Source organism: Nerophis lumbriciformis, linkage group LG20 (assembly GCF_033978685.3).
Source record: "Nerophis lumbriciformis linkage group LG20, RoL_Nlum_v2.1, whole genome shotgun sequence".
In the NCBI taxonomy this organism is placed as follows: Eukaryota; Metazoa; Chordata; class Actinopteri; order Syngnathiformes; family Syngnathidae; genus Nerophis; species Nerophis lumbriciformis.
The window spans coordinates 7,546,545-7,572,058 of record NC_084567.2 but is presented as its reverse complement, the minus strand read 5'-3'; the positions used below and the strand labels follow the sequence as shown (position 1 = coordinate 7,572,058).

The 25,514-nt window shown below is 41.0% G+C and overlaps 3 protein-coding genes across 3 annotated transcripts in view; 1 reads left to right on the top strand and 2 right to left on the bottom strand.

The window, feature by feature from the left end:
* Nucleotides 1–25,514, bottom strand: part of LOC133619862 (uncharacterized) — a 498,075-nt gene that overhangs the window by 174,012 nt on the left and 298,549 nt on the right. The window lies entirely within an intron of this gene.
* LOC133619284 (uncharacterized) overlaps nt 1–25,514 on the top strand; it is a 360,072-nt gene that overhangs the window by 166,208 nt on the left and 168,350 nt on the right. The gene's annotated exons all lie outside the window — the stretch shown is intronic.
* The window catches only part of LOC133619319 (uncharacterized), a 455,654-nt gene continuing 441,627 nt past the window's right edge, over nt 11,488–25,514 (bottom strand). Inside the window, exons 2-3 of the mRNA XM_072915441.1 lie at nt 22,768–23,139; nt 11,488–12,934 (exon numbers count right to left, since the gene is read on the bottom strand). Of these exons, the coding sequence (XP_072771542.1) occupies nt 12,423–12,934; nt 22,768–23,139 (884 nt within the window). The 3' untranslated portion in view covers nt 11,488–12,422. The remainder of the gene's footprint in view (nt 12,935–22,767; nt 23,140–25,514) is intronic.

The following is a 25,514-nucleotide window of genomic DNA, read 5'->3' as shown; positions in this document are numbered from 1 at the left end:
AAATCGGAGGTCTCAAGGTTGGCAAGTATGCCTGCGCGTGACGTCACGGATTGTAGAGGACATTTTGGGACAGCATGGTGGCCAGCTATTAAGTCGTCTGTTTTCATCGCAAAATTCAACAGTATTCTGGACATTTGTGTTGGTGAATCGTTTGCAATTTGTTCAATGAACAATGGAGACAGCAAAGAAGAAAGCTGTAGGTGGGAAGCGGTGTATTGCGGCCGACTGCAGCAACACAAACACAGCCGGTGTTTCATTGTTTACATTCCCGGAAGATGACAGTCAAGCTTTACCATTGGCCTGTGGAGAACTGGGACAACAGAGACTCTTACCAGTATCGAGTATCGAGTATCAATTGGAACCGGGACTAACTTTCCGATCCTCCCGGAATCGTTCAAAAGTTTACATTTCGATTCCTAGTTTCGATACCCAGTCCGAATAAGTCCGCCGACTGGAAGAAGAAGCCGCTGAACACCAACGAAGAAGCGCCCACCGCCGGAAGTGTTAGCATAGCCGAGCCTATGTAGCCGAGCGAGTCAGTCAAGCATGGATAGCGGGCGTCGGCGGTCGAAAGTGTGGCTTTATTTTGCTAAAAAAAATGAAATATCGGCGAAATGTAACACGTGCGACAGGACTGTTTCGTGCTTAGGAGGGTGCACATCGAACATGATGAAGCACCTCCGAGTTCATGGAGTACAAATAAATGCGTGTCCCGTCTTCGACGCGCTGCGCCGGCTGTCCTCCTCTGCCTCCGACGCCCAGCCTGGCACCTCGGTGACTGCACTGCAGTCCGAATCCGTTAAGTAAAACAATATATATGCAATAAATAATGTGTTTAGCGCCAACGTTGAGGCAGCTAACAAATTAGCTCGCGTATTTTTTCATAGACAATTTACAACCTGCTAGCCAGGCTCCGCGATGTGCTCAGCGTACTCCGTTCACCGTAGCGGCAATGGGGGAGATGTCAGTGCCACAGAAAGGTCACTGCACACATAGTCAAAAGACTGCATCCCTTTTCAGAGGTGGAATCTCCAACATTTAGGTTAGTTAAGCAATTACGTTAGAGCTAAGCTAATTGATACTTGGCTAAACAGTAACAGCAACATTACATGTTTGTTTGTGTTTGCAGGGATATGGTGAAAACTCTCAACCCAAAATACATACCACCTTCCAGGGACTACCTGTCAAACACATTGATCCCGGCATGATACAAGAAGAATCGGAATCGAGAATGGTCAGGAATCGGAATCGAAACAAAGAATCGGAATCGTTCGAATTCAAACGATACCCAACCCTACTTACCAGGAGGACTTTGAGTTGGATGCGCAGACGCAGTACCGTGAGTACGCAGCTGCGGGTTCCAAACATTGGATCGCTTGCCCGTACGTGCGTGCCGCTATGTGCATGTCACGTACGTAACTTTGGGGACTTTGGGGAAATATATGTGCTGTATGAACTTTGGGGAGCTGAACGGTACTTTGGGCTGTGGGATTGAGTGTGTTGTGCAGGTGTTTGAGTTGTATTGGCGGGTTATATGGACGGGAGGGGGGAGGTGTTTGTTATGCGGGATTAATTTGTGGCATATTAAATATAAGCCTGGTTGTGTTGTGGCTAATAGAGTATATATATGTCTTGTGTTTATTTACTGTTTTAGTCATTCCCAGCTGACTATCAGGTCCCACCCGCCTCTCACAGCATCTTCCTCATCTGAATCGCTCCCACTGCCCTCTAGTCCTTCACTCTCACTTTCCTCATCCTCAAATCTTTCATCCTCGCTCAAATTAATGGGGACATCGTCGCTTTCTCGGTCCGAATCGCTCTCGCTGCTGGTGGCCAAGATTGTAAACAATGTGCAGATGTGAGGAGCTCCACAACCTGTGACGTCACGCTACTCGTCTGCTACTTCCGGTACAGGCAAGGCTTTTTTATCAGCGACCAAAAGTTGCGAACTTTATCGTCGATGTTCTCTACTAAATCCTTTCAGCAAAATATGGCAATATCGCGAAATGATCAAGTATGACACATAGAATGGACCTGCTATCCCCGTTTGAATAAGAAAATCGCATTTCAGTAGGCCTTTAAAAGGGCTTTATAAATAAAGTTGGTATGGTATGGTATTTCAGGTGACTACCTCTTGAAGCTCATCGAGAGAATGCAGAGAGTGTGTGATTACTGCTTTGTGTGCAAAGCCGTAATCAGAGCAAAAGGTGACTATTTTGAAGAAACTAGAATATAAAACATGTTTTCAGTTATTTCACCTTTTTTTGTTTAAGTACATAACTCCACATGTGTTCATTCATAGTTTTGATGTGACAATCTACAATGTAAATAGTCATGAAAATAAAGAAAACGCATTGATTGAGAAGATGTGTCCAAACTTTTGGCCTGTACTGCATACACACACATACAGTATATATACATACACACACACACACATACACATACTGTTAGCTCGGGGGAAATATATATATATATATATATATATATATATATATATATATATATATATATATATATATATATATATTTATACACAGTGTGTGTGGGACTGTATGCAGGGGGGGAGCAAGTCGGCATAACACTGCTGATCTCCTACTCTTCTCCAAAATCCCTTACTTCAAATCATTTCCCTTACACAGGCACTTGTTTTGCTCTTCCACTTTCTTCATTTGACTTTTGCATTCTTTCATCTCCTCTGATGTGAACTCCACTGCCTTCTTCAAGCTAACAATCATGGCGGCTCTTTGTTTGCATTGTTCAGCAAAGTCGGTTCATTTTTCGTCAACGCTCTTTACTGGACTCAAAGTAGCTTTCGAATTATAAAAGTCAAACACTCACCTTCATCTTTCGTCTTTATCTCCGTTGGTGATTTGCTGGAAGTTGATTCTCTTTCATGTTCTCTTTTAGCGGACGTCGCCATCTTAGCATAGCAGTAGTCGTCCATCTTCTATCACGTCTTCACTTCAATATCACTCCATCGTTCCAAACTCCACTTCTGTGGGCTTTAGGAAAAACGAATGTTTTATGTATCTGTTGATGTGCTTGCTGTGAATGTATGACGCTGTTAGATCGGAAATTTGAAACATCTCCGGAAAACAGCAGCCGCTCAGTCCGCCATCTTTCATTTTTTATTTTTCTACACGCACCCGTTTGCGCATGCGCCAAACCTCAGCTGCTCCCTTTGTGTATATATATCTTGTTGAGTTTATCGAAAAAACATTATTGAAGCTATGCTCCGTTTGTTTCCATGATATATATATATATATATATATTTACATATATATATATATATATATATATATATATATATATATATATATATATATATATATATATATATATACACACATATATATATATATATATACATATATATATATATATATATATATATATATTTATATATATGTATATATATACATATATATATATATACATATTTATATATGTATACTTTTATGTATATATGTATATATATATACATATATATGCATATATATATATACATATACATATATATATATATATATATATATATATATATATATATATATATATATATATATATATATACATATATATGTACAAACCCCGTTTCCATATGAGTTGGGAAATTGTGTTAGATGTAAATATAAACGGAATACAATGATTTGCAAATCATTTTCAACCCATATTCAATTGAATATGCTACAAAGACAACATATTTGATGTTCAAACTCATAAACTTTTTTTTTTTTGCAAATAATAATTAACTTAGAATTTCATGGCTGCAACACGTGACAAAGTAGTTGGGAAAGGGCATGTTCACCACTGTGTTACATGGCCTTTCCTTTTAACAACACTCAGTAAACTTTTGGGAACTGAGGAGACACATTGTTTAAGCTTCTCAGGTGGAATTCTTTCCCATTCTTGCTTGATGTACAGCTTAAGTTGTTCAACAGTCCGGGGGTCTCCGTTGTGGTATTTTAGGCTTCATAATGCGCCACACATTTTCAATGGGAGACAGGTCTGGACTACAAGCAGGCCAGTCTAGTACCCACACTCTTTTACTATGAAGCCACGTTGATGTAACACGTTACTTGGCATTGTCTTGCTGAAATAAGCAGGGGCGTCCATGGTAACGTTGCTTGGATGGCAACATATGTTGCTCCAAAACCTGTATGTACCTTTCAGCATTAATGGCGCCTTCACAGATGTGTAAGTTACCCATGTCTTGGGCACTAATACACCCCCATACCATCACAGATGCTGGCTTTTCAACTTTGCGCCTATAACAATCCGGATGGTTCTTTTCCTCTTTGGTCCAGAGGACACGACGTCCACAGTTTCCAAAAACAATTTGAAATGTGGACTTGTCAGACCACAGAACACTTTTCCACTTTGTATCAGTCCATCTTAGATGAGCTCAGGCCCAGCGAAGCCGACGGCGTTTCTGGGTGTTGTTGATAAACGGTTTTTGCCTTGCATAGGAGAGTTTTAACTTGCACTTACAGATGTAGCGACCAACTGTAGTTACTGACAGTGGGTTTCTGAAGTGTTCCTGAGCCCATGTGGTGATATCCTTTACACACTGATGTCGCTTGTTGATGCAGTACAGCCTGAGGGATCGAAAGTCACGGGCTTAGCTGCTTACGTGTAGTGATTCCTCCAGATTCTCTGAACCCTTTGATTATATTATGGACCGTAGATGGTGAAATCCCTAAATAGCTGGTTCCTTGCAACAATTTGCTCACGCATTTGTTGACAAAGTGGTGACCCTCGCCCCATCCTTGTTTGTGAATGACTGAGCATTTCATGGAATCTACTTTTATACCCAATCATGGCACCCACCTGTTCCCAATTTGCCTGTTCACCTGTGGGATGTTCCAAATAAGTGTTTGATGAGCATTCCTCAACTTTATCAGTATTTATTGCCACCTTTCCCAACTTCTTTGTCACGTGTTGCTGGCATCAAATTCTAAAGTTAATGATTATCTGCAACAACAACAAAAATGTTTATCAGTTTGAACATTAAATATGTTGTCTTTGTAGCATATTCAACTGAATATGGGTTTAAAATGATTTGCAAATCATTGTATTCCGTTTATATTTACATCCAACACAATTTCCCAACTCATATGGAAACGGGGTTTGTATGTATATATATATTTACATATATATAAATATATATACACATATATATGGCTTCCTCACACCTCCAAAGACATACACCTGGGGATAGGTTGATTGGCATTACTAAATTGTGTGAATGTGAGTGTGAATGTTGTCTGTCTATCTGTGTTGGCCCTGCGATGAGATGGCGACTTGTCCAGGGTGTACTCCGCCTTCCGCTCGATTGTAGCTGAGATAGGCTCCAGCACCCCCCGCGACCCCGAAAGGGATAAGCGGTAGAAAATGGATGGATGGATGGATATACCAATTTATATATATATATATATATATATATATATATATATATATATATATATATATATATATATATATATATATACACATATATGTATATTATATATATACATATATACACATACACACACACACTCATTCACACAGTGGATGTTTATAACGTTGCTTCTCAAAAATTAATAGATTTGAAATTTAAAAAGACATTTGCAAATAGAACAATCTTTAAACCAAATTACTTGTTTTGTTAACAAATCAAAAACATGTCCTAGTGTAATACGTTTTGTTTGCATGTTCTTAAATTTTGTTTGCAATTCTTCAAGTTTTGGTTATAAATATATATTTTTTTATTATTCCAATCATCTTGTAGGCTGGGCCTCCTCTGAACACTTATGTTAGAAGCCTTCTTATTGGTTAGTCTGCTATAATGGTGTGCCTCCCTCCCTGCAAAAGGGCCTTGATTCATGACTGAAAAAAGGATTTCTAACCAAAACCTGAAGAAACGTGAACAAAACAACAACAAAATGCAAACAAAACATGAGATATATTTTTTGAATTTGTAAACAAAATGAGTATTTCGGCTGAACATTTTTTATTTTTGCAAGACTTTTTTATTCAGATTTATTATTTAGTTTTTTTTGTGCAAATCCCCTTCTGTGGCTTGGGATCACTGGCATGTGCATAGAACGTCTGCTACAATGATCCAATGATGGGAGTGTATACATTCAAAAGGGAACTGGTTTATAATCACACAATCTAGATATGTAATCCAATCTTCAATAAATCAACAATGTTATTAAAGATTTTTCATCTCAAGCTCCATGCGAAACCCTAAAGGTTTTTACGTATGTTTTAAAAAGCTAGTTTCGACCAATTTAAATGAGTAATTGTTGTGTGTCGGGCGGTGTCATTAGCTTTAGGGTGGGGACCCTTTGGGAGTCCAATAATAATAATAATAATAATAATAATGATAATAGAGGAGAAAAAAAGCAGGTCCCAAGCTTTACTCCTGGGGTGTGGGGTGTGGGGGTTAGTTAATAACCAGAAGAAAACTCAAGCAAGAGCATATACTTGTTAAAGGGGAACAAACATTTTTTGGGGGGGAATTTTGCTTATTGTTCACAATCATTATGAGAGACATGAACACCCATGACCTTTTTAATGATTTTAAAGATGACAAAACACACTTGAAAGAAAAATATGGAACTTGGATACAAGCTATTTTGACATAAATGGATTGCTTACCCAAATTCGAAAGGAAACGTCCCCGGCCAGCTGGACCAGATGAGCAACGGTCCATCGAGTGAGTCACTTGAATATCGATTGGGACAAGCGGTAGAAAATGGATGGATGGATGGATACAATCAGCACGCCATGTGTGTTATTACAACTATAATACATACACTGTCTGGCTAGCTCAGCTGTGTACAAACAAAACATGAACATTTGGGCTAACACTTTACAGATACTGTAAAATGATTTGGTCATGTCTTTTCAGTCAGTACAGATCAGTGACGTGCAGTCACTAGAGGCAGGTGAGGCCCCGCCTCACCTGCCATCATGGAAAGAAAAAAAATGTAAAAAGAAAAAATAATAATCAAATTGTTATATGTATCCAGTGATTATACTATAATGTTATTTTCCATTTAACTTCACCAGTTTTAGATTATTTTTATTCAAAATCGCTGAATTTTCACATTTGCCGTTCAAATACTGAGAAGAGTCGGTGCGGTGAACAGCAGCCAGTTGAGGCACGTCACTCAGTTGTGCCTCACCATGGATTACGGACTCGGCTAACTGCTGGCCTGATGTGCAGTGAGACCGTATTGCTATATGAATTATATTATACATTTCCATAGTTTAGTTAGCTGAGGTATATAATGTACAGTGTATTTTGTCAACAACTGTATGTGTGTAACGTATTTCTTATGCTGAGCAATCATAAAACTGCTGCGAGGACGCACTGTTGAGGCTCGCGTAACCCCGCCTCCTGGTGCCGGTTAAGGCACCTCCGCCGCAGACTGCACCCCCCGACGGGAGCGCCACACCAACCAAAGCCCACACCCAAACCCTCCACGTGCAAGACCGAATCCACCCAAAAAAAGTCACTTAACAAGAAGCCAAAAAGTGCAAAAACAACATTGCTCGCGCCGGAGGAGCCGTGAACGACTGCAGGGACACAACATTAGGTACACCTGCATACTGCAGCACGGATTTTATATTTCATTCATTCACAACTCCTCCAACACGAACACCACTGTTCCCGCACTTATAAGTAAAGGTAAGACCATAATAACGTTTTTTTTATTAAATGTGCTTTTTTGTGTGCTACAGTTTGTATGTGTAAAGTTAAAGTTAAGTTAAAGTACCAATGATTGTCACACACACACTCGGTGTGGTGAAATTTGTCCTCTACATTTGACCCATCCTCTTGCTCACCCCCTGGGAGGTGAGGGGAGCAGTGGGCAGCAGCGGTGCCGCGCCCGGGAATAATTGTTGGTGATTTAACCCCCAATTCCAAGCCTTGATGCTGAGTGCCAAGCAGGGAAGAATGCTGGTATGAGCTTTTAAACATAACCCGTTAACTGCTGCCAATCAAATGGTGAATAAGATACTCTTTAGGGTTCATATGTTTGTAAATCTGACTGTGATGAAGTCAGTGCCTCACCAGCCATCAACCTCACCGCACGTCACTGAACAGATGTATACCATAACTTGTAGGTTGACATTTAAGATACACATGGAATCTCTCCTCCAGGATAGAGCTATCCCTTTTGCATTCCGAAGTCTGGATTTATTGCCTATTCTCATGAGACATACGAATGTCCAACTAAGGCTCCTTAATTTATTATGGGCTCAACCATTATTTACTTAAACCTGGTGGTTCGCTTTCTTCAACATTCACCATATGTAGAACATAATATGATTTAATTAATTCACTTCAACGGCTAATACCGAAGCACGCCGATTTGTTACGATAGAACAAGAGTTCCTCAGTGTTTGCTCTTACGATAACAATGCCGCTACATCTTCGTTATTATTCAAGTTATGGAACGCAAGTGAAGTATTGACGGTTTTTTAATGCATTTTAAAGAGATTTAGGGGTAGAATTGATTGCTCCCACTAGCTGCATTGCTAGCCACCTAGAACGAGATGATTATTATATGTTAGAAAGCGAAAAACAACAAAAACCTTTTGTCTTCTTGTCTCATAATGATTGTGAACGATAGGCAAAATAAAAAATAAAAAAGTGCAGTTTCCCTCTAAGACATATTACCCGAGACTTGCAACGAGGGGGTAGGGGCGGGCATCCAGCCCGAAGCTCCAGCCAGTAGAGGCGCTGCTCTGTTTTCCGTCCTACCAGGTGGAGTGAAGCATCGAAGGCATGGGATGTAGGGGGTGGAGAATGTGTGTGTGTGTGTGTGTGTGTGTATTTTCTGTGGATGCTCGATCACACAGCCAGTCCAACAAAACTCGACAAACAACGGGTGCATGTCCATGATAGACAGGGAAATAGTTTGTTTTTGCTCCACTGTCCTCTAGGGGACTCTCGAAGTAACAACCTTGCCACGTCGCTTGCAGCCAGGGAAAAACAAAATCCAGATTAGAATGTTTGTGTTTTAGGGAGTGAAAACGAATTTAAACTTTTCACTCGAATTGTCTATTTCTGGTCCTCAAATTCATCATACCTTGCCATGCAGAGTAGACAGTGTCTCCGAGATGTTTTCCGGTTTGCGATTTAGTCCAAAATCACATACCGTAAGTCTGAGTGCTCAGGATTCCGCCCAGCCTCCAATCATTTGTGGCAGCTTTGAACAGCTTCTAGTATCTTCCAATTTGTCGATACACCAGGGCAACGCTTACTCCAATCAGCATGTGTCCTGTTAGCATGGTTTCGAATAAATCGATCCCTTCAACGTCCTCGACTGGACGGGTCGCCAGGCACGCGGCGCTCCGCTTCTCCCAAGAGTTCACCGTTTGTTCAGCGGCCACCGTTCCGTCAGGACAGGCAGGTGACCCCGAACCCAAGATCTTGTCAAATTCGTTGAGAGGGCAGTCGATCAATTCCCTTGTTTAGATTTTGGAGATCAGTGCAAATTGGGCTACAAAAAAATTAAGACAAAACAAAGACGCGAGCACAATAGATAAGAGAGAAGGAGGGAAATGTCGGCCTTCGATGAGAGCCAGAGAGAAAAAGCCCTGCTTCACCAACTTCTCTGCTGTGGGTGAAACTAGACTGCTGTTTCTTCACGCCCACCAAAAATATTTGATTTGTTTTCATTAGTTGTCCTTGTAAGATGTTATTTTTGGCATGATGAGTCTTGTTGTGGCGCCGAATATTATATTTCTTGAGCAGACACTTTATTAGACACCAAGCATATTGTTTTCCCGTTCATCTTAGTAAACAAATACCAAAAAAGTCAATTTCTCTGGAAACCTCTACACTCCATGCCCACTTTTCTCATTTTTGACAGCGACATTTAGGCTAATGAGGGAATCTGGTATCATACAGAGCCTCACTTTTAGTAGGTGACTTCTCACATTTTGGGATTCAACAACTTTTTAGCACAAACTGGACAGGAATTTTAAATCCACTTTATTGTCTGCATGTGTGCTAGCAGTCGTTTTTTACACAAATATCTCCACACAAATAATTGAGCATTTAAAATGTTGTTCTCTGCTGTGTGACTTTGTGTGTGCAAATATTGCTCCCTTGTTAGAAAATACTTTACCACAACGTAAATAACTGAAGGGACATATTCCTGTGTGTTTCATGTGTTGAGTCAAACTTTGTTAGGGTGGAAATCTTTTACCTTGAGTGTTTCGATATTTGATAGTTGATTTATGAGTAAAGCTACTATTATAGACTTCTGAGTAGGGATGTCCCGCTCCGATATTTGGATCGGATCGGCCACCGCTATTTGCAAAAAAATGCGTATCGGCAAGGCATGGGAAAATGCCGATCCAGATCCAGTTAAAAAGAAACGCCGCTCCGTGTTTTCCAACGCACCTATTTAAATAATACATTCCACTTTTCTGCTGCTCCCTAATTTCCGTTCCACATTTTCCAGCACACCTTCAACACATCCACAGGTCTGTGGATTCTCACACAGTTGCTTTTAGCTGCTGGCATTACACGACAGGCTCTTCTCACTCTTTTCTGTGTCTCCCTCTCACAGACAGCAAGCGCACCTTCTTACACACGTCACATACTGTCACGTCATACGTCACATACTGTCACGTCATACGTCACATACGTATACGTCCTCCCCGAGCAGAGAGGTAGCAGCATGGCTACCGTTAGCTGTGATGCTAGCACAGCCGTGTGACCAACGTTCTCTCTAAGGTGCGCGCTTGTGCAATTGCGCACTGTTTAAGCGTCCTCTGCACATAGCAATTATATGCCACGCACAAAATCAAATAAAAAAATAAAAGCGCATAAAAAATTTCGACACACGGAAACAGTTTTCGTCATCATTGTTCAAATATTATAACGTTTGTCGAGACGCTTATCTCCATTCGGTGCTACACGTCCACACCATCAAAATGCAGAGGCAAAAATTTCCAGATCAACACCGTATGAAAAAATTAGTGATTTTTTTAGTTGTGATTTCCTTCTCTGCATGAAAGTTTAAAAGTAGCATATATCAATGCAGTATGAAGAAGAATGTTTTAATGTAGACATGCAAGCCTTGAAAGAAAATGTTGAAAATCAAGACTACATTTCCTGCAAATGGATGCATTTCTACCCTATATTTTAACTTTAGATTTATTCTCATATCAAACTCTTTTGGCTGTCTTTTTGACACTTACATCCGGCGCCCCCCTCCACACCCTGGATTATAAATAATGTAAATAATTCAATGTGATTATCTTGTGTGATGACTGTATTATGATGATAGTATACATCTGATAGTATATATCTGTATCATGAATCAATTTAAGTGGACCCCGACTTAAACAAGTTGAAAAACTTATTGGGGTGTTACCATTTAGTGGTCAATTGTAGGGAATATGTACTTCACTGTGCAACCTACTAATAAAAGTCTCAATCAATCAATCAAAACACATAGAATCATCATACTGCTGTGATTATATGCATCAAGTGTTCATTCAGGGCTGAGGCAAAATATCGAGATATATATCGTGTATCGCAATATGGCCTTAAAATATCGCAATATTAAAAAAAGGCCATATCGCCCAGCCCTAGTTCAATGATGCCATTTCTGTTTGTCATGTATAATTTTGTCTATTTTGTGTTTATCCTTGAATAAACAGGTCAGTTTCTTGTTACCAACCATTGTGTATTATTCAAACTCCCCTAATTCAGCTGGCTAGTTGTTATCAAGAGTACTAAAACCCTTTTCAACATGATTCTGACAACTAAGTAGGCTAAATAACTTTAAACTTTAATACATGCTCGGATAGGCCATTATCGGTCAGTATCGGTATCGGTCAGTATCAGTATCGGATCGGAAGTGCAAAAACATTATCGGTATCGGATCGGAAGTGCAAAAACCTGGATCGGGACATCCCTACTTCTGAGTGAATATTTTACCACAACTGAACAACTAAATATTTTTAGTCCGTATGTGTTCTCATGTGTCTTACCATATTTGAATTTGTAACGTATCTTTTACCACAAACTGAACAACTAAAAGGTTTTTCTCTCGTGTGATTCAGCATGTGTCGAGTCCAACCTCTTCTGGTAAAAAATATTTTCCCACAAACTGAGCAACACAATTTTTGTTCCGCTGTGTGTGTTATCATGTGTTCAGTCAAATGGCTCTTTTTAGAAAATCTTTTCTCGCAAACTGAACAACTAAATGGTTTTTCTCCTGTGTGCGTTCTCATGTGTTCAGGAATGTATCTTTTTTGAGAAAAGCTTTTGCCACAAACTGGGCAAGTAAATGTTTTTTCTCTAGTGTGTGTCCTCATATGTTGATACAAATTGCACTTTTGAGTAAAACTTTTAGCACAAACTGAACAATTAAATGTTTTTTCTCCCGTGTGAGTTCTCATGTGTTCAGGTATATATGTGAAAAGCTTTTACCACAAACTGAGCACATATATGGTTTTTCTCCTGTGTGCGTTCTCATGTGTTGAGTCAAATTGCTCTTCTGAGTAAAGTTTTTAGCACAAACTGAGCAGCTTAAACATTCTTTATCTGTCTTCTCTTTAGAGCAATCAGAGTGTTTGTTGTCAGTGTGAGTCCTCATATCACCTTCACAGTCTGTTTCACTGCTCAAAGTTACTTCAACCTCGTCTTCGGCCTCACTATCCGATAGTGGAGTTATTAAGTGGTTGTCTTTTTGGGGTTTCTCTTCATCATGTTCAGTCTTCACAGAGACAACAGTCAGTGGCAACTTGGTGAGATCAGCCTCATCCGTCAGGCCTAGAGGACACTTTCCCTCCTGAGTGATCCAGAGTTCCTCCTCTTCCTTTTTAATATGGGGGAGCTGTGGCGCCTCCTGCTTCAAAGTGGAGCTCCCCCCCTGTGGCTGAGGGAGAGGTTCTTCCAGCTGGACGTCTGTGGGAGAGACAAACAAAATGAACACACTTTAGCTATGTTCCTCCTTAAACTTGGGAGTGGATTGGGGACTTTGTGGATATTGAGTTGAGTTATTTGTCTTGACACTGCATGTTCCAATATTGTTGACAGAATAGTGAGGTTGGAGATGTGCCAAAAGCTGCAGATTTTTCTGCGTATAGGCAAGGTTTTTATTGAGGACGGGTGTGGTGACTTATGGCGATTTTTAAACGAGGGGGAACAGAGCCTGAGGTGATGGGACTTTTACGACCTAAATTGATTCCACAACAAGCACGTAACTCAAAACCCTCCTATCTCAAATCAGCACCACCTATTGAGACAAATTGAAACCAATTTACTTTGTGCTTGGCCCTCCCAAAACACCATTTAAACATGCTACATGCCGCTCAGAAAGAAAAACAAACTTTTAAATCAGAAATATTGTTTGAAAAACAATACAATAGCATTTACTACCAACAATTCCAGGATTCTTATGAAATAAAGTATCTATACTGTTTCCACTATTTGCATACTTGCCAACCTTGAGACCTCCGAATTTCGGGAGGTGGGGGGCGTGGCTAAGAGGGGAGGAATATATTTACAGCCAGAATTCACCAAGTCAAGTATTTCATATATATATATATATATATATATATATATATATATATAAATAAATAAGAAATACTTGACTTTCAGTGAATTCTAGCTATATATATATATATTTATTTTATTATATGTATACATATATATATATATATATATATATATGTATACATATATATATATATATATATATATATATATATAAATAAAAGAAATACTTGAATTTCAGTGTTCATTTCTTTACACATATACACACACATAACACTCATCTACTCATTGTTGAGTTAAGGGTTGAATTGTCCATCCTTGTTTTATTCTCTGTCACTATTTTTCTAACCATGCTGAACACCCTTTCGCAGGTACCCAGAAAGGTTTCGAGTACCACCAAAAAAACTGAAGCTCTGAAGACAGTATAAAAATCTGTGCTAAAGGTGTACAAATACTGTTTGTATAATAAGCATGTTATTGTTTACAAATGAGGGTTAAGAGTTCAGTACTAAAAAAAAAGAGAAGAATGTGGCTTAAGTACTGTTTTTTAATTGAGCTGCTGCATTTTTTGGTTGGGTTGTTTATTTATTTTGAGTAACTTCTACATTTCTAAAAGGGGAGGAATGTAATCGAGTGATCTATGTTTGTCTGTTGCCATCTCCTGGTGAATGTTGGCTATAGCGTACTAGGGTTACTTTTTGGTTGGCCAACGATTTACGTGGTGTTGCGCACCTGACGTCAAGTGTGAGAGTCTGTTTTGAAGTCTACAGTAAAGAGACGTACTTCATCACCTCGCCTGGTTATTGCCTCCAACTCAATATATTACAACAACATTGCTGTTTACGGCAGACGAACTGCTTTACGGTAGAATAAAACATGACTGCTGTTGTTGTGTGTTGTTACCGCGCTGGGAGGACGTTAATGAAACTGCCTAACAATAAACCCACATAAGAAACCAAGAACTCGCCCTCTATCATTCTACAGTTATAACGTGATTGGGCAGGCACGCTGTTTATATTGTGGGAAAGCGGACGTGAATACAGGCTGTTGACACGTCACTCAGGTCCGCATGGAGCTGGAGGGGGCGTGGCTTCCAGCTCCGCCTGAATTTCGGGAGAAAATTTGTCCCGGGAGGTTTTCGGGAGAGGCGCTGAATTTCGGGAGTCTCCCGAAAAATCCAGGAGGGTTGGCAAGTATGCTATTTGTTATGGAAGTTTTGTTTTTCTGTGTGTGTTATCATGTGTTTATGTAAATGGCTTCCTTGAAAATAGCCTTTACCACAATATGAGCAATTTTTTTTTTCCTGTATGCATTCTTATATGTTTAGTCACATACCTTTCTCAAAGAAAAATGCCCAATGCTTGTGTTGTTTTACGCTGTTGGAACTGTTCAAATCGCAAAAAGGATAAAACTGTCTTCAGAGTTCCTCGAGAGGTAATCAATAATAATAATAATAATAATGGATAAGATTTATATAGCGCTTTTATAGACACTTAAAGCGCTTCACAGAGAAGTGAGAACCCATCATTTATTCACACCTGGTGGTGGTAAGCTACTTTCGTAGCCACAGCTGCCCTGGCGTAGACTGAAGGAAGCGTGGCTGCCAGTTTGCAGCCACGGAAGCCACCTATCTATGGCGTCACATTAGTGCCAAAAATCCGAGCGCATAAAAACTGTTATCGCGCGCTGATTCTCCACTTCATGCGCGCGCGACACCCTTTTGCGCGTGCGTGGTGCCTTTTTGCGCGCGCGGTGCCTTTCTGCGCCCGCGCAAGACGCCTTTCTGCGCGCGCGCCGTCTTGGTCTGTGCGCTCTCTGTGTACTCCTGGCATCTCTCCTCGCGCTGTCTATTTCTTTTTGGCACTTTGGGGGCGGGTATGCTTAGACGGCCGCTTCTTTCTGATTGGTCAGGCGAAAAATGCTGAAAAATGCTCAGAGCCAATCAGAAATATAGCAGGGCGGGTCATCGTCAATATGTATCAAGATTTACGGAGGAAGAAGTGGATAAAAACATGTCGCGCGCTGATGAAGGTTATTTCATACCACATAAACACAATACAGGGTAATACAAAATGTGACCCAAATAAATAATAAGACAACAAACACCATAATCACATCTTTCAGCCAGAACTGGTCCACCAGCAATAACATCCAACCATAACATTATTTTATATTTTCACTTCTTCTTGAACATTTGTTTTCTAATTTATGGAATTTCTTTTGATTCAGCCATAAAATTGATGAAATAATCTTTGAATTTTGTTTTTAAAATGTTAAAAATAGCTTTTAATAATGTATTCTGAAACAGTTTAAAATAATCAGAGAACTGACTAACACTGACCCTACACAACTATGTTGCACAATTAAGTCATTTTTTTTTAAACCGAAAGAGGTAATGGTACAGCATCGTATGTCATATCTACATGTAATAAGATTTGTAACAAGGCAAACCGTTTGTAAATTGGTTGAAAATCGAGCAAGTTATGGTAATTTAATTAGTACATGTACCATTGACATCAATGCAATGATTGAGGCTAGCTGTCCGAGGTAAGATGGCTACAACGTTGCTACGCTGGAGAATGATTGGTCATATGAAAAATGCTCAGAGCCAATCAGAAAGGAGGGGCCGTCTAAGCATACCCACCCCCAAAGTGCTAAAAAGAAACATGACAGCGCGAGGAGAGATGCCAGGAGTACACAGAGAGCGCACAGACCGAGACGGCGTGCGCGCAGAAAGGCACCGCGCGTGCACGCGACCTTTTGCGCGCGCGAAGTGGAGAATCAGCGCGCGATAACAGTTTTTATGCGCTCTGATTTTTGGCACTAATGTGACGCCATACCTATCATTCATCATTCATTCACCAGTGTGAGCGGCACCGGGGGCAAGGGTGAAGTGTCCGGCCCAAGGACACAACGACAGCGATTTGGATGGTAAGAGGCGGAGAGCGAACCTGCAACCCTCAGGTTTCTGACATGGGCGCTCTACCCACTATGCCATGCCGCCCCTCAAGAAGGGCAAAAGTAAGAAAAGAAAAGTGGCACAAGTTTGCAGCGATCACTTCGTTGAATGTTTGTTTGGTATACTTTTAACGTTTAGTATTTCCCATTTAAGCATTATCATGATGTTATTTGTATTTCTTAAAACACATTTTTGCTACGAGTGTTTCGTCAAAGCACCAACTCGGCGAGTCTAAATAAAACGAATCAAATGTGAGCAAAAACTAAAATAGTTTTACCAAAGGCAGCAGTCATAAATGAATCTTTCAGCACATACACAATGCTGACACCTATAGTTATATTTTGAATAAAAACAGGGAAAAACACGCTCACTCGTCAACGGCGCCTACAACAAAAACAAAACAAAAAACAAAGCATGATTTATCCGGACTTGGAGAAGGCATTCGACCGTGTCCCTCGGGAAGTCCTGTGGGGAGTGCTCAGAGAGTATGGGGTATCGGACTGTCTGATTTTGGCGGTCCGCTCCCTGTATGATCAGTGTCAGAGCTTGGTCCGCATTGCCGGCAGTAAGTCGGACACGTTTCCAGTGAGGGTTGGACTCCGCCAAGGCTGCCCTTTGTCACCCATTCTGTTCATAACTTTTATGGACAGAATTTCTAGGCGCAGTCAAAGCGTTGAGGGGATCCGGTTTGGTGGCTGCAGGATTAGGTCTCTGCTTTTTGCAGATGATGTGGTCCTGATGGCTTCATCTGGCCAGGATCTTCAGCTCTCACTGGATCGGTTCGCAGCTGAATGTGAAGCGACTGGGATGAGAATCAGCACCTCCAAGTCCGAGTCCATGGTTCTCGCCCGGAAAAGGGAGGAGATCTTGCCCCAAGTGGAGTGCAAGTACCTCGGAGTCTTGTTCACGAGTGAGGGAAGAGTGGATCGTAAGATCGACAGGCGGATCGGGGCGGTGTCTTCAATAATGCGGACGCTGTATCGATCCGTTGTGGTGAAGAAGGAGCTGAGCCGGAAGGCAAAGCTCTCAATTTACCGGTCGATCTACGTTCCCATCCTTACCTATGGTCATGAGCTTTGGGTTATGACCGAAAGGACAAGATCACGGGTACAAGCGGCCCAAATGAGTTTCCTCCGCCGGGTGGCAGGGCTCTCCCTTAGAGATAGGGTAAGAAGCTCTGCCATCCGGGAAGAGCTCAAAGTAAAGCCGCTGCTCCTCCACATGGAGAGGAGCCAGATGAGGTGGTTCGGGCATCTGGTCAGGATGCCACCCGAACGCCTCCCTAGGGAGGTGTTTAGGGCACGTCCGACCGGTAGGAGGCCGCGGGGAAGACCCAGGACACGTTGGGAAGACTATGTCTCCCGGCTGGCCTGGGAACGCCTCGGGGTCCCACAGGAAGAGCTGGACGAAGTGGCTGGGGAGAGGGAAGTCTGGGCTTCCCTGCTTAGGCTGCTGCCCTCGCGACCCGACCTCGGATAAGCGGAAGAAGATGGATGGATGGATGGATTTATCCAGAAGAGTCTGGATACCAATTTGCTTGACCCAGCCACACACAAATAAGTTGTTTTCATCTGTTTTGCTGTGGAGAATGATGTCTGGAGCCCCAGATAGTTCGACATATCTGGGAACGCGACCGACAGATAATCCTTGAGATCACCGGACAAATCTTGTTGGATAAAGTATAGGAATCTACTCCATTGCACAGTTTGATTATTTGCTGGTATCTACTTTTAATGGTAAGATCTAGGCCTCTTTTGTACTCAGATAGTTTGCACTCTGGTGGGCCCACTGCATTTACTTATGTTCAAAAGTCACGTGACTGCGTACAACCTACAGCACAGGCCAAAAGTTTGGACACACCTTCTCATTCAATGCGTTTTCTTTATTTTCATGACTGTTTACATTGTCAAGCACACCTGTGAAGTGAAAAACATTTCTGGTGACTACCCATCGAAGCTCATCGAGAGAATGCCAAAAGTGTGCAAAGCATTAATCAGAGCAAAGGGTGGCTATTTTGAGGAAACTCGAATATAAACACATTTCAGTTTTTTCACCTTTTTTTGTTAAAGGGGAACATTATCACAATTTCAGAATTGTTAAAACCATTCAAAATCAGTTCCCAGTGGCTAATTATATTTTTCGAAGTTTTTTTCAAAATCTTACCCATCACGCAATATCCCTAAAAAAAAGCTTCAAAGTGCCTGATTTTAACCATCGTTATATACACCCGTCCATTTTCCTGTGACGTCACATAGTGAAGCCAACACAAACAAACATGGCGGAAAGAACAGCAAGCTATAGCGACATTAGCTCGGATTCAGACTCGGATTTCAGCGGCTTAAGCAATTCAACAGATTACGAATGTATTGAAATGGATGGTTGTAGTGTGGAGGCAGGTAGCGAAAACGAAATTGAAGAAGAAACTGAAGCTATTGAGCCATATCGGTTTGAACCGTATGCAAGCGAAACCGACGAAAACGACACGACAGCCAGCGACACGGGAGAAAGCGAGGACGAATTCGGCGATCGCCTTCTAACCAACGATTGGTATGTGTTTGTTTGGCATTAAAGGAAACTAACAACTATGAACTAGGTTTACAGCATATGAAATACATTTGGCAACAACATGCACTTTGAGAGTGCAGACAGCCCAATTTTCATCAATTAATATATTCTGTAGACATACCCTCATCCGCGCTCTTTTCCTGAAAACTGATCTGTCCAGTTTTGGAGTTGATGTCAGCAGGCCAGGGAAGCTAGGGTCGATAGGGGGTTTAGCTCGCTCGTCTGCGGGAACAAACTGCCGCCATGGCTTGCCGTGCTACCGAGGCCCTTTGTCCCTGAATTGCTCACACACTCTGGCAGATTCAATGGGGGTCTGGTGGCAGATTTCTTTGACTTTATCGTTGGAAATGCATCTGCTTTGAGTGTCGCAGGATATCCACACATTCTTGCCATCTCTGTCGTAGCATAGCTTTTGTCGGTAAAGTGTGCGGAACTTGAATCCGTCCCTGTTCGTGTTGTTACACCCTCCGACAACACACCGACGAGGCATGATGTCTCCAAGGTACGGAAAACAGTCGAAAAAACGGAAAATACCAGAGCTGATTCGACTCGGTGTTTGAGAAAATGGCGGATTGCTTCCCGATGTGACGCCACGTTGTGACGTCATCGCTCCGAGAGCGAATAATAGAAAGGCGTTTAATTCGCCAAAATTCACCCATTTAGAGTTCGGAAATCGGTTAAAAAAATATATGGTCTTTTTTCTGCAACATCAAGGTATATATTGACGCTTACATACGTCTGGTGATAATGTTCCCCTATAAGTACATAACTCCACATGTGTTCATTCATAGTTTTGATGCCTTCAGTGACAATCTACAATGTAAATAGTAATGAAAATAAAGAAAACGCAATGAATGAAAAGGTGTGTCCAAACTTTTGGCCTGTACTTCATATTGAAGGCTCTTTCTTCCAGCGAGAGCGCCTTCCATTAACACATGGCACTCCACAGACATGTCAAATTACAATTAAAGTATGCATTGTAATTGTGCTTCTCAACACACTTCCTACACAACTGAACAAAACGTAGCATAAAAGATCCGTGTGGTCAATTGTGCGACTTAGTCACTACAATTAGTGAGTAGAAGTTTGCATTAAAGGGGAACATTATCACCAGACCTATGTAAGCGTCAATATATACCTTGATGTTGCAGAAAAAAGACCATATATTTTTTTAACCGATTTTCAAACTCTAAATGGGTGAATTTTTGGCTCTCGAAGCAATCCGCCATTTTTTCAAACACATTACAAACACAGAGTCAAATCAGCTCTGTTATTTTCCGTTTTTTCGACTCTTTTCTGTACCTTGGAGACATCATGCCTCGTCGGTGTGTTGTCGGAGGGTGTAACAACACGAACAGGGACGGATTCAAGTTGCACCAGTGGCCCAAAGATGCGAAAGTGGCAAGAAATTGGACGTTTGTTCCGCACACTTTACCGACGAAAGCTATGCTACGACAGAGATGGCAAGAATGTGTGGATATCCTGCGACACTCAAAGCAGATGCATTTCCAACTGGACTGGACAGATCAGCTTTCAGGAAAAGAGAGCGGATGAGGGTATGTCTACAGAATATATTAATTGATGAAAACTGGGCTGTCTGCACTCTCAAAGTGCATGTTGTTGCCAAATGTATTTCATATGCTGTAAACCTAGTTCATAGTTGTTAGTTTCCTTTAATGCCAAACAAACACATACCAATCGTTGGTTAGAAGGCGATCGCCGAATTCATCCTCGCTTTCTCCCGTGTCGCTGGCTGTCGTGTCGTTTTCGTCGGTTTCGCTTGCATACGGTTCAAACCGATATGGCTCAATAGCTTCAGTTTCTTCTTCAATTTCGTTTTCGCTACCTGCCTCCACACTACAACCATCCGTTTCAATACATGCGTAATCTGTTGAATCGCTTAAGCCGCTGAAATCCGAGTCTGAATCCGAGCTAATGTCGCTATACCTCGTCATGTTTGTTTGTATTGGCATCACTGTGTGACGTCACAGGAAAATGGACGGGTGTATATAACGATGGTTAAAATCAGGCACTTTGAAGCTTTTTTTAGGGATATTGCGTGATGAGTAAAATTTTGAAAAAAACTTCGAAAAATTAAATAAGCCACTGGGAACTGATTTTTAATGGTTTTAACCCTTCTGAAATTGTGATAATGTTCCCCTTTAAAAAGGGAAAGAGGGGAGTGTGTCTTGCGTCGTGCATTTATTTGGTAATCAAATGCAAGCGATCACGAAAGGTAAAGTATTCGCCATCACAAGCCAAGAGATTGTGCACAAATGCCGTGGAAAGCATACAGAAAACCTCCAGAAACAAACCAACCTTTATCACTAACGTGGGCGCAAAGAAGACACAGCTTCGGGACTTTCCTCGTCATTTGCCTTCCCGGGGAGTGTTTTCATACAAACCCTGTTTCCATATGAGTTGGGAAATTGTGTTAGATGTAAATATAAACGGAATACAATGATTTGAAAATCATTTTCAACCCATATTCAGTTGAATATGCTACAAAGACAACATATTTGATGTTCAAACTGATAAACGTTTTTTTTTTTGCAAATAATCATTAACTTTAGAATTTGATGCCAGCAACACGTGACAAAGAAGTTGGGAAAGGTGGCAATAAATACTGATAAAGTTGAGGAATGCTCTTCAAACATTTATTTGGAACATCCCACAGGTGAACAGGCAAATTGGGAACAGGTGGGTGCCATGATTGGGTATAAAAGTAGATTCCATGAAATGCTCAGTCATTCACAAACAAGGATGGGGCGAGGGTCATCACTTTGTCAACAAATGTGTGAGCAAATTGTTGAACAGTTTAAGAAAAACCTTTCTCAACCAGCCATTGCAAGGAATTTAGGGATTTCACCATCTACGGTCCGTAATATCATCCAAGTGTTCAGAGAATCTGGAGAAATCACTGCACGTAAGCAGCTAAGCCCGTGACCTCCGATCCCTCAGGCTGTTGAACAACTTAAGCTGTACATCAAGCAAGAATGGGAAAAAAAATTCCACCCGAGAAGCTTAAAAAATGTGTCTCCTCAGTTAAAGGAAAGGCCATGTAACACAGTGGTGAACATGCCCTTTCCCAACTACTTTGGCACGTGTTGCAGCCACGAAATTCTAAGTTAATTATTATTTGCAAAAAAAAAATAAAGTTTATGAGTTTGAACATCAAATATGTTGTCTTTGTAGTGCATTCAATTGAATATGGGTTGAAAAGGATTTGCAAATCATTGTATTCCGTTTATATTTACATCTAACACAATTTCCCAACTTATATGGAAACAGGGTTTGTATGTTAACATAGTTGCCTTTAGAGTAAATCTGTTACCAAAAATTAAACGACTGAAGTTTGTGTGTTTTCGTGTTACAATGCATGCCTTTTAAGAGAATCTTCCCCACAAAGTAAGCAACAGACGGATTGTTCTGTGTGTTTCATTATGTGTTGAGTCAATGTTAGTTTGTCTGTATGAAAAGGTTTCATTGGCAACTAACAAGTTTTTCTCCAGTGTGTGTGTTCTTATGTGAAAAGCTTTTACTATAAACTGAACAGCTGCATGTATTTCCTCTAGTGTGCTTTACTATGTGTTGAGACAAACCTAATCTGCAAAAACAACTTTTACAGTAAACTAAGTATTTAAATAGTTTTTCTCCTGTGTGTGTTCTTATGTGTTGTATCAATGTGTTCTTTTTAGTAAACCTCAACCATTTTTACCTTTCTTCTTTGTAGAGCATTCAGAGTGTTTGTTGTCAGTGTGAGTCCTCATATCACCATCACAGTCTGCATCGCTGCTCAAAGGTACTTCAACTTCGTCTTCAGCCTCACTACCTGATAGTGGAGTTAAGAGGCTGTCTACTTGTGGTTTCTCTTCATCTTCTTCAGTCTTCACAGAGACAACAGTCAGTGGCAACTTGGTGAGATCAGCTTCCTCTCGTCCTAGAAGACACTCTCCCTCCTGAGTGATGCAGAGTTCCTCCTCTTCCTTTTTAATGTGGGGTGGCCATGGAGCTGCCTGCTTCAAAGCGGAGCTGTCCCTCAGTGACTGAGAGGGAAGTTCTCCTGGATGACCAATCAGCTGCTGGACGTCTGCAGGATACACAAACAACACAAACACACTTTATCTTAGACATGATCCATGAGATGTTTCTCCTTAAAGGGGAACATTATCACCAGACCTATGTAAGCGTCAATATATACCTTGATGTTGCAGAAAAAAAGACCATATATTTTTTTAACCGATTTCCGAACTCTAAATGGGTGAATTTTGGCGAATTAAACGCCTTTCTAATATTCGCTCTCGGAGCGATGACGTCACAACGTGGCGTCACATCGGGAAGCAATCCGCCATTTTCTCAAACACCGAGTCAAATCAGCTCTGTTATTTTCCGTTTTTTCGACTGTTTTCCGTACTTTGGAGACATCATGCCTTGTCGGTGTGTTGTCGGAGGGTGTAACAACACGAACAGGGACGGATTCAAGTTGCACCAGTGGCCCAAAGATGCGAAAGTGGCAAGAAATTGGACGTTTGTTCCGCACACTTTACCGACGAAAGCTATGCTACGACAGAGATGGCAAGAATGTGTGGATATCCTGCGACACTCAAAGCAGATGCATTTCCAACGATAAAGTCAAAGAAATCTGCCGTCAGACCCCCATTGAATCTGCCGGAGTGTGTGAGCAATTCAGGGACAAAGGACCTCGGTAGCACGGCAAGCAATGGCGTCAATTTGTTCCCGCAGACGAGCGAGCTAAACCCCTTATCGACCCTAGCTTCCCTGGCCTGCTGACATCAACTCCAAAACTGGACAGATCAGCTTTGTGACGTCAACGCTCCGAGAGCGAATATTAGAAAGGCGTTTAATTCGCCAAAATTCACCCATTTAGAGTTCGGAAATCGGTTAAAAAAATATTTGGTCTTTTTTCTGCAACATCAAGGTATATATTGACGCTTACATAGGTCTGATGATAATGTTCCCCTTTAACAGGAACACAGTGTAAAGTAACTAAATCATTGAGATCTTGTCTAGATGAAACACGATTGATGGGAACTACATTTTCTTCTGCTTTGGTAAGTACGTAACGTTCAAACCCAGCGGTTGTTTAATTAAGAAAATTACCCGTATATTAAAATGAGTCTCAGTATTATAAAGCAGATGGTGTATATACATTTTATTGAAGACTATTTGGAGTCAATACAGTGTTAAAAACAAATAAGATAAAGCATTCAGTAGAGACAAACGCCATCATTTGTTTCGCCCTGAGAGTTTATATTGATTGAAGATGATTCCTTAACAGCAGCAACACTTAAAACACACTACTTTTTAAATCTTACCAGACACTTTATGTATATTTGCACAAAGAGTCGACATCACCAATACCAGCCTGAATTTTACTTGGTATCAGATCATAAGGAAAATCAGTGGTATACATCACTAGGAATACGACTACGAATGTGTTCGTACGGAGCAGGGTTTTATTCTCACAAGGGGCTATTATGTCCACGAGGTACATGCTAACTTTGTACTGCTAGTTTTTTTATTAGTGTAATTTAATAATTTAATCAGTAGCCTTATACAGTAGTTCTTGAATAATCACAGCCCCCAAAATGAGCTGTTGTGTATTCCCTATTATTACTATTATTTTAATGCAGGGCTTGTTTGGTGTATTGTTTTTGCATCAAGCACTTGATTGTGCAGCTAATGGATCTTAGCTAATGGGTCTTTTGGAAGCTGCTTGCCAGCCAGCAGCTATTTAAAATTTGCTTTGCAGCCCTTTGAAACATTTGTGATTAAGGGCTATATAAATGATATTTGATTGATTAATTGTTACGCTACAATTAAAAAAATTGCAGATAAAAAATACACAAAAAAGGACAGAGACGTTTCAGTTGGTCGGTCCCATGTCAAATGTAATACCTCCCTTTTGAAACCTGCGAAATAGGCTCGTCGGGATGAAATAGCCTACTCATCTAATGTGTATATATACATATATATATATATATATATCCATCCATCCATCCATTTTCTACCGCTTATTCCCTTTTGGGGTCGCGGGGGGCGCTGGAGCCTATCTCAGCTACAATCGGGCGGAAGGCGGAGTACACCCTGGACAAGTCGCCACCTCATCGCAGGGCCAACACAGATAGACAAACAACATTCACACTCACATTCACACACTAGGGCCAATTGAGTGTTGCCAATCAACCTATCCCCAGGTGCATGTCTTTGGAGGTGGGAGGAAGCCGGAGTACCCGGAGGGAACCCACGCAGTCACGGGGAGAACATGCAAACTCCACACAGAAAGATCCCGAGCCCGGGATTGAACCCAAGACTACTCAGGACCTTCGTATTGTGAGGCAGATGCACTAACCCCTCTGCCACCGTGCTGCCTATATATATATATATATATATATATATATATATATATATATATATATATATATATATACACACACATATATA